The sequence below is a fragment of the Mus caroli genome, chromosome 19 (genome assembly GCF_900094665.2).
Source record: "Mus caroli chromosome 19, CAROLI_EIJ_v1.1, whole genome shotgun sequence".
In the NCBI taxonomy this organism is placed as follows: Eukaryota; Metazoa; Chordata; class Mammalia; order Rodentia; family Muridae; genus Mus; species Mus caroli.
Window position 1 is genome coordinate 45376876 of NC_034588.1, and position 14385 is coordinate 45391260.

General features: G+C 40.8%; 1 protein-coding gene across 1 annotated transcript in view; it reads left to right on the plus strand.

Moving 5' to 3' along the window:
* Sorcs3 (sortilin related VPS10 domain containing receptor 3) overlaps positions 1-14385 on the plus strand; it is a 593715-nt gene that overhangs the window by 510375 nt on the left and 68955 nt on the right. The window contains exon 14 of the mRNA XM_021151815.2: positions 2763-2870. Coding sequence (XP_021007474.1) covers positions 2763-2870 — 108 coding nt within the window. The remainder of the gene's footprint in view (positions 1-2762; positions 2871-14385) is intronic.

Sequence of the window (14385 nt, forward strand, 5' to 3'; positions counted from 1 at the left end):
CCTCTCCTCTCCTCTCCTCTCCTCTCCGGAAATACTACTCTACTCTTACAACTGAGGACACAGCTGGCTGAGGCACGTAGTAAGTGTGAATCACTTGATCAGGGGAGTTTATATCATTTGCTATCTGTTTTCCTGTGTTGCCATTATTTGGAGGTCATTCAGAATTTTACTTTCTCCTTGACTATTGGCAGTCTTACTGATTTCAATTTCACATATAGACTTAGTATGGGATTCCCAATTTCTTTGTCATGGACATTAATGAGCTATATTGATGTGGTGAGGAAAATGAGAATCCCTTGGGAATGACATTCAATGCAGTTATCTCTGAATATTTGTAAAGTCCCAGCCATCATTAAGGACAGACAATCCAGGCCCAAAGATCTTAGAGAAAGGACATTAAGCTTTTTATTGTGTTTTCTGGAGTTTCTTTCAGGAGTTTCATTCCTTTTAACTGCCTCAGCCTAAAACAGCCAAGTGTTAGAAATCACTCTTCCCAGGATGCATCCACATGACCCAATTGTGGGCTTCCAACTATCCCGTCAATCATAAATGAAGGTCACTGGAGTTCATCCTCACTCTGCATCTAGTGACTGTGCACTTAATACCACTAGTATATATCCCCACTTGCATAGGCTTTCTGACTTCTTGGACTAGTCTTTAGGTATCAAACCCCGTGAATCATATTCTTCCATGGAGATTATGCCATATAGCAGGGCTTCCGTTTTTGATAGTTTTTCTCTCTCTATTTGCACTTAGCTTTGTCTTGAAGCTTCTGTCATGATGCTGGAAAGTACGATGTGACCTCATCTTCTGCCTTATGGTGTCATCTTCTCTTTGTAAAGTAAAAATAGCTGCCCCTTTGCACGGTTGGCAAACATATAAGAAGAGGGCACCGCTCATCTTGAGATACATGTGGCCTTCGCTGAAGTTGGTTCTGTGCTTGTTGCTTACTCATCTTTATCAGAGGGGAAATTCTCAATGAAGCAAGGGAAGAGGCTTTGAACTCATGTTGGCATTATTCTATGGAATAATAGTAGCCAATCGGCTTAGAGTCACATCAACAAACAGGCTTGAAAAGAGAAACCATGAAACCTATGATATTTTTCCTTAACCTTGGAGCTACCAAACACAGCTAACTAGTTAGTGACACTATACCTACCTTTATTATTGTAGGAAATTCTAGAATACAGTAGCAAGGAAGTTAAAATCATGCTCTTCTCACAGAAGCTCAGGTCTTTCCATCTTGGTGCACACTACCTTAGCTTTCAACTTAATTTAAAAATAAGTAAATGGTTGAACTAATGGAGAGCTTAAAATGTAAGTGATAGATGCTGACCACTTAGAAATTTATGGAAACTTTCTTTTATGGCTGTGGGTCAAGATATGGCATAACCTGAAACACTGTTGTCACACCGGCTACCCTAGATGAATTAAGATCTTGTCTTCAATACTATTTGGAATCTGTGTACTTGTAGAGAATGACAAGCTAGGAACCCAGAGAGGGAGTGACAGCAGAGTTGAGAAATTCAAAAGTGAATAGAAAAGGGAATGGAGTGGCTTGTTGTTTATAGGATAGGTGATTCCTAAAACCAATAAACAAAAGTCAATAACATCATATTGGAAAAATTGAGTGGATGGGATAAAAGATGGCCCCTCACATTCCTTTTCTTTTCATGCATTATCATTTAACATTTCTTTAGTCCAGAAAAGTATTAGGGCTATGATGATGAATGAAACAGTTCTTGACCTCAAAAAGTTCACAGTTTAGTAAGCATCAGGCACGTTTTCTGAAATGTTATATAATATAAACGACAAAGCACGTAACAAAGATGTATATGGGAAGTGTAAGGGGTCATTCAAAAAGTAAAATAAGTACATTCTCTAACTCCTGAGAGCTTAAAATCTTTAATATATAGAAAGTCCCATATATCCGAAAGGTTCAAAATCTTAAATTTTATACCTAGAGAAGATTTAGGAACTTGACAGGACCAAAATGATCCTAGGGGATTAAGAAGCCAAGAACACACCTTTGGGCTCTTTATGCTGCTTAAATCAAAATGTAGACAGGTACTTGATATTGTCAGGAAAGAGAAGGAAGCAGGCACATGGAATCAGTGCAGTCCCTTCCACTAGAAGCATCCTTTAAAGAACTACATGTTCTGCATCCATAAAGGACCAGATCTGTATGTTACTCTTGGACAAAAGATGGGACAGTACATTTCAGAGCAGTTCAGAAACACACTAGCCATTCCTACAAACCCTTTAAAGTGATATTGAAAGGGTGAAATAGTCCCAACATCCCTTCTGAATGAATAGGAGATTGCTTTTTTTTTTTAAGTTTGATCTGAAAGACACATGCACATCCTTTCTACAAGGCATTCCCACACTACTCAATTTATCTGTGTCAGAAACTCAAAAGGCTGAATTGAACCTCCAATTTCATTCTTTGTATTTGAAATGTGACACTCTATCCATTGAGTCACCCTGCTTGTATGTGTTTGTGTGTGTGTGGTGTGAGTGTGTATTTCCTCAATTCTAACATGCTAAAATATTTCTACAGGTCTTATGCCATTTCTGCCTGTCCTTCGAAGAGAAATTTTGATCAAATCTTATGATATAGGGAGATGTTGATGATTAAGTATTGATTATCTAAATTGCCAGATAGCAAGATATAGAGGAAACTTAAATAACCTAAAATATGGTTGTCAGAGATTTTGACTGTATTTTCAGCTGTGTCTTCCATGTATTTGTCTCTGCCCCAGGGTGAGTTTTGATGAGGGCCATTCCTGGGACAAGTATGGTTTCACATTGCTGCCTCTTTTCGTGGATGGGGCGTTGGTGGAGGCAGGAGTAGAGACGCACATCATGACGTGAGTACTTCCTTACTGTGGCAGAGAAGAGACTGGAGACCTCTGTTCCCCTTCGTTTGTAGACTCAGCATTTCCCTGGGGAATACAAGAAGTCATTTTTTCTCAAAGCAAGAGTTTCCTCATCTATGAAATGGAACTGTTTAAATTTGCACCCATCAAATCACAGAGCTACTGACAGAATCACAGGAACTCATACCCTAATTGGCTAGAGATATTTCTAACAATTTAAACACAGGGAAGTATTCCCCTTATATCAAAATCAACAACATAAGAAAGTTAAGTTCATGATATATTTGAGATATTTAGCATTCACACATGAGTATCTGCTCAGCCTTCAACTTGGACCTAGCCTGACATTCTGGTCAGACCTGAAAGACCAGATGCTAACCCCAGTACTGAACTGCTACATGTTAACCAAGACATGAGGAAGAACACATTCATAACAAATATTTTTTAAGCTGGACTTGTGTTACAATACAACTTTTCTGGGGAAATGTATTATGTGGTGTAGATAAAGAATTCCTCTAGAGTTCGTTCAGGGAAAACCAAACCAAACCAAACCAAACCAAATCAAACAAAACAAAGAAACAGAAACATTTATGGTCCCTACTATGTGCCAGATAATATCCAGATAGACCATGCAGAAAGAAATGTCTACTTTCTATTATCCCCACTTGAGTAAATCAGAAGGACAAATGACTCTGCTTTGGAACCCAAAATACTGTGTCAAAGATTCACATTATTTTTTAAATCAGGAAGTAAATGAAATAATATGGACACTTCTATCCTTAACTCAAAACTCTTGTTTGAAGATTTTAGGACATGAGATAACGTTCCAAAATCATTCCCTGTCCAGTACTTCCTCATTAGGCATAGAATAGACAGCTTCTAGTGTGATACAGTAAAAAGGTTAGGTTGTGGTTTTAAGTTCTCCATGGCATGAACATCTGCATTCAAGAGGTGGTATGAGCTACTTTCTGATGGTACATAAGCCAGAAGTCGTTACTTTTCCAATTCAAGTCTGACATGATCCTAGAATCTTGGTGAAATGTCCCAAATTCAACTCTTCTGTATTTTCTTTTATTTTTATTTTGTCTGTAAGAGACTTGCCTATTTTGGTTATCTTTAGCTCATGGCGTGATGTATTTTGCTCTATTGTGAGATATAGTTTAACTTATTGTATGCTTCTCTTGGGCATGGCTTTGAACACCACGTAACTAGTAATCTGTCCTTGGCCTGGTATTCTTTAGACTGTTTAAATAAACAGTTTAAATGTTGTATATATCTAATCTTAAATGGTAATAATTTTCCCCCTGCATGTGGAGTTGAGCTTGCTGCATGGTTATGATGGGAGACTGAACTCAGAGCCAAATCATTACAAAGGGATCAGATAGTGTTCTGTAGCCCTTCCCTTCCATGAGGATGTGGAGGTGGTCGCCAGAGCTTCTGTACCTCTTCTGCCTTGCTTCAAATATGCAGCCTGAGTAGTTTATATAAGAGACCAGGATTGAAAAATATACTTGCCTCATGAAATTAAGATGGTTTTAGAAACATTCATCAAAACAAAAAATATACAAGGTTGGGCCCTTGCTTTACATTTTTAAAATTTTACTTAAGAAATTTAAACCTGAATATTATGTGTTTTGATTATATTCATTCCCTGTTCCTCTCCTGTAATTCTTCCAAGATCTCCCTACATCCATCCATCCCACCTTCATGTCTTCTATAATTCCTCTTAATTTTTCAAAACATAATTCACCAATTGCAGTTGGGGCAGCATGTATATCTATGGGGATAAGGCTGTCCACTGGTGAATAGGAAGCCTACCAGGAGCCATATCACTGAAGAAAATGCACTCTCCCCCCACTAGCAGCTTGACTACTACTGCCTTGTAGTTCCTCATCTTAGAGTGAGGCTGTGCCTCAGTTTGGGTTTTATTGATGGAAAGAGACACCATACCCACTCTTATGAAGGAAAATACTTAATTAGGGCTGGCTCAGATGAGAGGTTTAGTCCATTTTCATCATGGTAAGAAGCATGGTAGCACACAGGCAGACATGGTGCTAGAGAGGTAGCTGAGAGTTCTACATCTTGATCTGCAGGTAGCAAAAGGAGACTATGTATCACTCTGGGTAGAGCTCGAACATTAGGAGACATGAAAGCCCATTCTCACAGTGATGCACTTTCTCCATTAGGCTACATCTACTCCAACAAGGCCACTCCTAATGGGCCAAGCATTGAAACATGGTAGTCTGGGGGGGGCATTCCTATTCAAACCACCACAGGCTGTAAGTTCCTCCTGCATTCATGCTGGAATGTCAACTTGGTTGATCTTATGTAGGACAAAATGATGAGAGTAAATGTAGGTATACTAGTCATCAGGGGACCCTGGATTTTAAGCCGGGAGGTGAGCATAAGGACATGTGGACTTCAATACACACACACACACACACACACACACACACAGGTACATAGGCAGACATGCACATGCATGCACATGTATGCACATATACATACATGTACAGAGGGGCATGATGTTATATTCCTATGAGGGAGATGTTGCTACATCTTATCTCTTTAGTATTAGTGTCTATCAGATTTGTACTAAGACAGACTTTAACCATGTATTCTTACTGGGTAAATGAAATATTGAATTAATGAGTAAGCAAATAATCCTATGAGTAACAAGAATCAGGGCTCTATTATGACCTTTAGGACTGTTCCCAGCCATAGCCCTGGGAGTTCTTTTGTTTTTGTTTTTGTTTGGGGGTTTTTTAGTCAATTATACAACCCTAGGAATTCTGTCATTCAAAGCTTAGGGTATAGTCATTGCTTAAGAGTAATGTGCTTGGTAGTTGCGTTGGGATCAAAATAGGTGTATCTATGATCTGAGCAGAGTGGGTGTATGAAAGCAGCTAAGCATCAGCAGAATAGCATGAAGGTTTAGCGGGTGAATGAGAGCCCTATGAAGAATGGCTTCTGATTCCCTCCTGTGGATCTATCCAGTCGCACACTGTGATCTGCTGGGAAGTACGCACGGGAGAGACAAGAAAGTCTGCAGCTTGGAGGGCTGCAGTTTGCTTGCCTTCAGTGCTCTTTTTTTCTATTGTCATTTCAAATGTTATTATTTCAATGTCTCCCTGGTAACCTTGACAGCAGCCATCTATTCTAGCCTAATTCACAATGAAATGTGACCATTCTTATTACTTAAGGCTGAGAATACACTGGGTGATTGGCATGCCTGAGTGCCTATTGTGGTCTCAGGCAGAGGCTCTTGGGGTGACAAGGTGCCAGCGGATTCTAGAGCATTTGGCCCCTTATGGTCCACTACTTCTGGGAAAGGTTGTTTGCCCTCCAAAATAACACTTTAAGGGGACCTCTTTTTCTTGTGGCTCAGATGAAGAGTCAGATGGGAAACCTTCTTTCCTGCATCCTCAATACTGCATTTGATTTTCTTTACTAGTATGAAAATTTGGAACCAATTCACTATGTTCTGGCTAATCTTTTACAGGGACTACTATGCAGCCTCTCAGGAAACAAAAAGATATCTAAGGCAAGAACAGTAGAATTTCCCTTGAATAAAATTCAGTTACTTATAGGAGCAGGCAGCAAAAGCAGCCTAGGAGATGTCAGCATAATCCGCAAGAATCCAGCAAAGATGTGCAGCCAGTTTGCATACCTCTTTCGCCTTCTCTGGGTCAGGAGTCACCATGAGGTGTTTTCTGAAATGCGATTCCACTGGACCTTCCGAGCACCCCTGCAGTCTAGACAAGAATAGCATCCCTGAGCAGGTGAGGATGCTAAAGCTCAGAGAAATGTCTCAAACAGACAACATAAGAGCAAAGACTAGGAACTCAAATGGAGGAAGGGACAAGAAATCTCTAAGATCTGTTCACTAAGGAAGCACTAGGGTTTGTAGGAACATGTCAGGGTCCTAAGGATTAAATAAGCAGTGATGGATGACCTTCTGTGCTCACCGCTTGCTTCCTAAGCCAAAGGCGAGTCCCGGAACTTTATGTCACAGTATGTGTGAAAAGGCTATGATGACAACATGAAAGAATTAGGGGTTAATTAAAAGGCAAGATGTGAGGCAAATTGTACTTGCCATTGGATGTCATCAGAAAGGTGGTGAAAGACAGAGGAATAGTTACATAGGACTCCATGGCAGTGCAGAGATGTCATGGCAGGTAGGTTACACAGTCTGAGCAAACAGAAAGGGTAGGAATGTGCTGGGCCTGTCAGAAAGAGGCTGCGAAGTAGGGAAGCCCACAAATACCTTCAGCAAATTGGCTAGACTCTACTGTCTTGCTGGCTCCCTTTGCAAATCCCCCTCTAATTGGCATAAATATCTGATCCATTGTTCTACTAGCAGAACTAATAGCTAAAGTGAAGGGGAGAGATAACATTTTTGCCTAGAAAATTATGCAAACCCCGATGCTGCAGAGGTTTGAATAGAAGCAAAGACCTCCTTTTCACTTAAGAGCCAGCAGCCACATGCTCAGCGGGAAACACACACCTAGGTATATATAGCCTGAGTAGGGTGTGGAGGCCCAACTCTAAGCTGTAAATGCATTGTTAGCATCTAGTAACTGCATCTGATAAAGTCTCTGGAAATGAGCCAGAGCTCTTCCCATTGATCTGTTTTTCAATTTTCTGTTGTTTGCTGGGAGAGCCTGACTCTACTTTGCCCAAAGTAAGTCACTCGAGCGATCGGCAAATCCAGTGAAACTCCTCAGTCACAGCTTTTCACACCGTGGCTTGATTCCCAGTCTTCAGTTTCTCACCAGGATTCTTGCCATTCAGAGACATAACTTCCATTTGGGGCAAAGGATGCAAGTGCTGAATGCTAGGATGCACGCATTCTGCATCACGTTGGGATATGCGTGGGGCTGGCGGCAACCTGAAAGGAAAATAGTGATTCTTACCAACAAATTTCCATGTAGTCTTCAAAGGGTTATGTGTAGAGGTTGATGCCAGATATTAAAACTCCACCTCAGGAATGGTACTGACCACCAATGTGAGGTCCCTCTGATATTCAGTTTCCTTACCTGGATGTAAGGATGAAAAGAAACAGCCTCCATTGTAGGATTCCAGAGATGGTTCAGTTGGCAAAGTACTTACATGGCAAGAACAAAGACCTGGGTTAGATTTCCAGAACCCACATAAATGGCCAGGCAGTGTATTGTGCCCATGTAATCCTGGTGTAAGAAAAGCATAAAGGAGAATATTTTGGGCTCAGTGACTAGCTGGCCTATTCTGCTTGGGTATTTAACGGTAAGGAGGAGGTCCTGACTTAAAACACAGACAGAACAGGGAAGTTGAGCCTGAGGAATAACACCTCATTGCTACTGGAGTTTTTCCTCCAACTTTGACATGCATACACACTCACACATATACATGTAGACACACACACACACACACACACACACACACACAGAGAGAGAGAGAGAGAGAGAGAGAGAGAGAGAGAGAGAGAGAGAGAGAGAGAGAGAGAGAAATACACATACATTCACACACAAGTTCACACATAGGTGGCTTTAATCTCCAAAGTCTAATCCTCCAATAACGGCTACCTACTGGAAAATTTTTGGCCAACTGGAGTAGAAATCAAAATCATTTCTCCAGACAGCAAAGAATTCAGGCTTTGCTGACTCTAGTGTTTCTATCGCAGCTATTCAGCTGCTCCAGGTCATTTTATGATGACAGCCACAGAGACCAATGGGAAGCAGTGGGTGCCAATCAAAACTTAGGGGGAGAAAAAAAATCTGATTTCAAACAGTTTTCATGTGCCATAAAGTAAAATTGTTTTTGTATGCTTTTTACTCATTTTAACATTTAAAGCATTGCAGGCTAACTAAAGCAGAGGGATCCTGCAGGCTGTGATTTGACCCTGAGCAAGTGTGCATTGGGAGCTTTGTCCAGGCGATTGCCTTGAAACCAGTATCTCGGCTCTTGACAGAGGTGTGGTGTTGTGAGGCTTCTCCCAGAGAGGCCCGTGTGGCCAGTGGTGTTTTTTGAGAAGTGACTGAATCATGAGGACTTTTTCTTCATCAGGCTACTAGTCCAGTCATCGATCTGTAATTTGATGGCTCCTTAGAAGGTGGAGAGATGTAAGAAGAGGGTCCTAGTTGGCTGCAGAGGGACTGGAGTGCATGCCTTAAGGTTTGCCCCCTACCCCTAGACTCTTGCCTGTTCATCTTGTTCTCCACTAACAAATGGATAACTTTAGTCACACACCAAGCTCTTGTGCCATGCTGCACTTTTTACCTCAAGCCAGTTGAGCCTGCTGTCATCCGATAGCTCTGCAATCATGAGCTAGAATAATTCTTTGCTCCCTAATATGATCACTCAGTTGGCTTGTCAGTGTCAAAAAGTCCAACTAACCAGACACTCTTTCTGCCTTTAAATTGTTTCTTCCAATGTGTCTCCTTACACCCTACTAAAAATATACTTTCCAGAAACAACTGAGAATCTGCCTCATTTATTTTTTTTAAACTTTACCAAAGTATACACTATATACCGAACTTTGCAAGTGTTTATTGTTTATACATTATGATATATAATCTATAAAAATGTTCTGTGGGTTTGGAGGGAAGAATACTTAAGATGAGATCTACACTTTCGACATAATTTAAAGTACACAAAATCATTTGCTACCTCTAGGTACTCTGTGTGGCTGTTGTGTTACATGGGCTTCTAGAACTCCGTCATCCTGCCTAACGAAACTTGAAATGTATACCTATTAACTAATTCTCCAATCTCTTCCTCCAAATTCCTGGCACTGGCCATTTTTCTCTCTCTTTTATGAGCTTCATGATTTTTGACACCTGCCGTGAATGGCACTGTGAGGAACGAGTTCTTTGTGATGGGATTTTCACTTAGCACAGTGTCCTCTAGGTTCTTAGAGAGTTGCCGTATAAAGCATATTTGTCATTAAAATGAAGGTCTCTTTACTTCCTTTGCCGTTATCTGCTTGTTGTTGAGACAGTTTTATGTTTTAGACCAGAGTGTCCTGACCTAGGAGTTACTATGGAGCCGAAGTTGACTTTGAACTCATGGGAATACTCCAGCTTTAGCATCTTAAATTCTGGCATTATAAGCAGAGGCCACTATTCTTGTTCAAATGTCTCACATCTAAAAGACTTTGCAGCATTGAGACTCCATGAGGACAGTATAAACACATGCTAGAATCTCATGACGAACTCCTCAGCTGGAAGCTGCCCTTTCCTATTTCGTCTCTCCAGCAGAGTCATTTCACCACAGGGTCCTCTGAAGCCGCTCTCCTGGCTCAGGTGAGATTTGGAATTAAGATCTCACATCTATAATTTCATAACTAGCTTATAGATTTTTAACTTCATTTTACAAACAGAGAAGTCTAGAGAGTAGAGCCTATGGTCCTGCCCACTTAGCACTTGAAATTCATGAGTCTCACTTTGTTGCCACTTGGGATTTGGAGCTGAACATTTATTGCCAATTTCAGATCCGTTCTTCTTGCTGCTTCCATAGATGTTTCTAGTGTAAGTGTTGATGCTTTTTATACTTAACTATACACAGGATATTGATATATCTATTTTCTACTTTTTGGTAATTTCTGGGAATGTGAGTCCACATTGCATTTATATATGTTAAAATATAATTCATATAGGCATCAGAAGTGACTTATATGCTTATTTCAATCACTGTTGTCTAACTTGGGGCCTGTTCATGTGGTCTAAGGATCCTCCATGCTACATGCTGTCTTGCCATTAAATGAATATGCACAATCTATCCATTGTACTATACACTTGCTTCTGGTTATTTCCTTTTGCAAATGGCACCTTACCTCCAGTTAAATTAATGGAAGACAATTTATGATCTACTCACAAACTTGAAGGTGGGGTTGCTGAGTCACTGTCACCATGAATGCACTGTTAATGTATCCTGACGATGCAACAGTGACTCTTACACAGCAATATTTTTTCATATTTATTGCCTTTGCAGTTAGAGTGAGAGGCCTTTTTCTGTTGGAGAAATGCAGGCTTGCAACAACCTTAACATCCTCCCTCCCCCACAGCCGTGAGCATGATCGGAGTGATGCTATTAGACTGGACTGGTGCCTGCTTAAGAGCAGGTGTTGGCTTTCCACACATTTTGATTCTACTATTGTTTTATTTGGTTCAGGGTTTGACACAAAAAGGGAACTATAATGACACGAAGAAAAACAGCTGTCCCTTTTGCTTTTCTCTCTCAGGCTTTTCTGAGTTCAGGGTATTTTTTTTTTCCTTGTTAAGATCCTTCCTTGATTGTCCCCTTTCGTCCTTCTGCACAGTGTCTCCCTTGGCTCCTGACTTAAGTCTTACAGGCTTGTACTTTCTCAGTCACCATCGTAGACTGTAATTATTCTAACTCACAAAAGGACTTAGTTTTGAGAAAAGAAGTGAGTTGTTTGGACAATGATCCCCTTTAACTCCTGTTTTGAAATTTGGCTCTTTAATTTTTTTAATTAAAATTTTAATTTAGTGCATCTTTTTTGGAATTTCATATGCGATTATAATATTGAAAATCATCGCTGCCCCTCTATCTCCTGAAGTATCCCCTCACTCCTCTTCAAATTCATGACATTTTCTTTAGCTTTATTACTTTGCTGTGTCAGTTCCAATGGTTTTAGCTTTCTTTCTCAATTGGCCCTTCCCTCCACCTCTCCCCATTTCTATTTTCAAGGCTTTTAATTCCCCACTCTTTCCACCATCTCGCTGACACTGTATCAGCAACCAATGCCGACTCTGCTTGCAGGGTTTGTGCTGTTGATCCCCTGCCTGTTTCTATTAAGATCTGGTTCATGTCTCACTTTTGCTCAATACAATTTCCCTGGTAGCCGCTGACCTCCTTTACCGCTAATCCCATCTACACCCTAATGGGAAAACAATCAGGCATCCTGGATGCACACCAACAGCCACGCATGCTGCCTGAATACTTGGAAACCCGAAGCTGCTGCCCACTGATGGCTGGCCTTCCCAGAACACTGATCGCCCTTGATTTGAAATCTGTTCTCATCTGTTTCCTTCACAGAAATAGGGGAGGCAGGATTCTCCAGGCAAGAGGCAAGAATACACATGGGGAACCAGGCCTTTCTGAGAGAACTGAACTCTTAGAGGACATTTAGCAGAGTGAATACATTTGCTATTATTGAGAGAACACTTGTTATTGCTTTATTTGACTACATATATTGATAGCCAACTATTAATAAGCCAATGGTTTAAGAGTTCTAGAGGCAAGTTGCACATAAGTAGTCAATCCTCTATTGAGTGAAAGCTTATGTTCTCACCCCTCTTCCATCCTCTGTGAAGATAGATCAACATCTACAGGATGCATTGTGTCTGTTTTCTGAATTTCTGTGCTGGCGCTGCTGGCAGTGGCAATGGTGTTGGTAGGGTGTGTGGGGGTGGGGCAGAGGGAGAAACAGAATGAGAGAGACACATAGAAAGTTAGATGGAAGGGTATCTTGTGATTACCCTGGGCCTCAGAATACTTCTGCCCTTTGAAGATTCTAGTTCTCACTGTGGTTTCTCACTAGCATCTTAGAAAGTGAAAGGGCAATATTATAAATAAGTGGGAAAAAATATCGCATACGATTGAAAACAGCGTTTCCAGGGGGGATTTATATTCTCATCTATAGATTTTTTTTTTACATCTTTCGAGTGTTTATATAATGAGAACAAATTCTTTAAAATGAACAAAAGAAAAATCATTTATCAAACTGTACATGTAGCATCCTATAGATAAACAAAAGGGAAGAGCTACTTTTTGCACCAGTACCTGGGATGCTGTGGTTTAGGCTTGCTCCACCTTTGAGCCTGAGACGCAAAGGAGGGAGAATCTCACCTAGGCACCATCTCCGCCCTGTGCTGAGCATTGCCTGGAGTCACTTAGCACTTCGTAATTTTAGATAAACATTCTGCTGGCAGCCAGTAAAAGATAAGAATGGAAAAATGGATCAATCCTACTCACAAAAATACAAATTCAGGAAGTCCCTAGATAGTACTTTCTGATGAAGCTGTGCTCTAAATAATTTCTTCAAGGTCATCTGGTTAATTTATGCTGCATTTGTAAGTTATTGTATATTTTAAAAATTAATGGAAGCTTTAATTATGGCACGGTTGCCCGTGACCTTTTGTGGAATGGCTTCATCATAAATCTGCAGGCATTTCAGAATTGTTTTCCAGCTTTCTAATAATTTGCTCTCAAATTAATGACATCCAGGCAGTGAAAGAAGTCGAGGCTGGGTAGCAAGATTGTGCTGGGGTTTGTGGTTTCCTAGCAATGGCTAATTCTGAGTCCTGAATGGAGGTGCTGGAGAAGATAGTGTGTGACTCACCAGAACCCACAGCAGGTTTCAATATTTACCTGGAGGAATGAGAAATAAATCCTGTGTGTCAATAAGGGAGAAATTGCATGTATTCTGTGTTACTGAATTTGAGGCACACTTATCTATATGTGAGTGGCAGGGAAGGTCTGGACCAACTGGGTCTCTCCCATTCTTCTGTGTAATGTAAAGAGATTCCTTTTCATCTCTAAAGGAGGGGTGTACACTTAGCCTTCATCTTCCTCTTCACCTCTGAAGCTCAAAATATACTTCATCAATGTCTGAACTTCACCCGGTGCAGAAGCTCAGTGGGAACAGCTAAGCTGTCTCAAGGGAAGATTCTCATTTCCCCTAAAACCAGAAAACTTGTCTTGTCTGTGGACTATTTACTTGGTCTGACAGGGTTAAGAGAAAAGCAGTACAGGGGAATGCTGCATCTGTGCATATCCAAGAAGATCCTTTGTCTTCGAAGTGACTATAGTTTACAGTTGCTGTTGCGAGGAAAGCTAGAGTTTGAAAATCTCAAGGTATTCTTGAAGTGCCAGAGGCTGGGGGAATAAGCAACAGTACTAGAAAAGCAGGTCTTAGCTGAAGGCTTCTGGGGTTGCTGGAATCCCTGGACACTGTCACACATCCTTTCTGCACCCCTCTTGAAGCAGCCACCCATGGTGCTATGGCAATATATATCTGTGACTCAACCAGACAGACTGAAATATTTCTCATGAAAAGCCGGCATCATGGCAAGAATTAGACATCAGAAGACTTGGTTTCTAGCTTGTTCTCTATATGAGATGTCCAGGTCTTATTTTCTTTCTATTATATGAAAGGATTAGGCCACACGTTCATCTCTTAAAACTGTTCTGGCTCTAGCACTTTATAATCCTGTTTGCTCACTTTCATACCTCAGGTATACTTCCCAACTGGAGACCAGGCCAATAGTGACTGCCATAGTTTAAGGTCAGTTGTGAAATTCTGTACTCATTACAGGCTTTAGACCTTGAGACAAATAGGATCATAATTGGGACTTTCTAGTTATAAACATCCTATAGATTTTTCTTTTCCTTCCTTCCTTCCTTCCTTCCTTCCTTCCTTCCTTCCTTCCTTCCTTCCTTCCTTCCTTCTCCTCCTCCTTCTTTTTCCTCTTTCTCTCCCTCCCTTTCTTTCTTCCTCCTT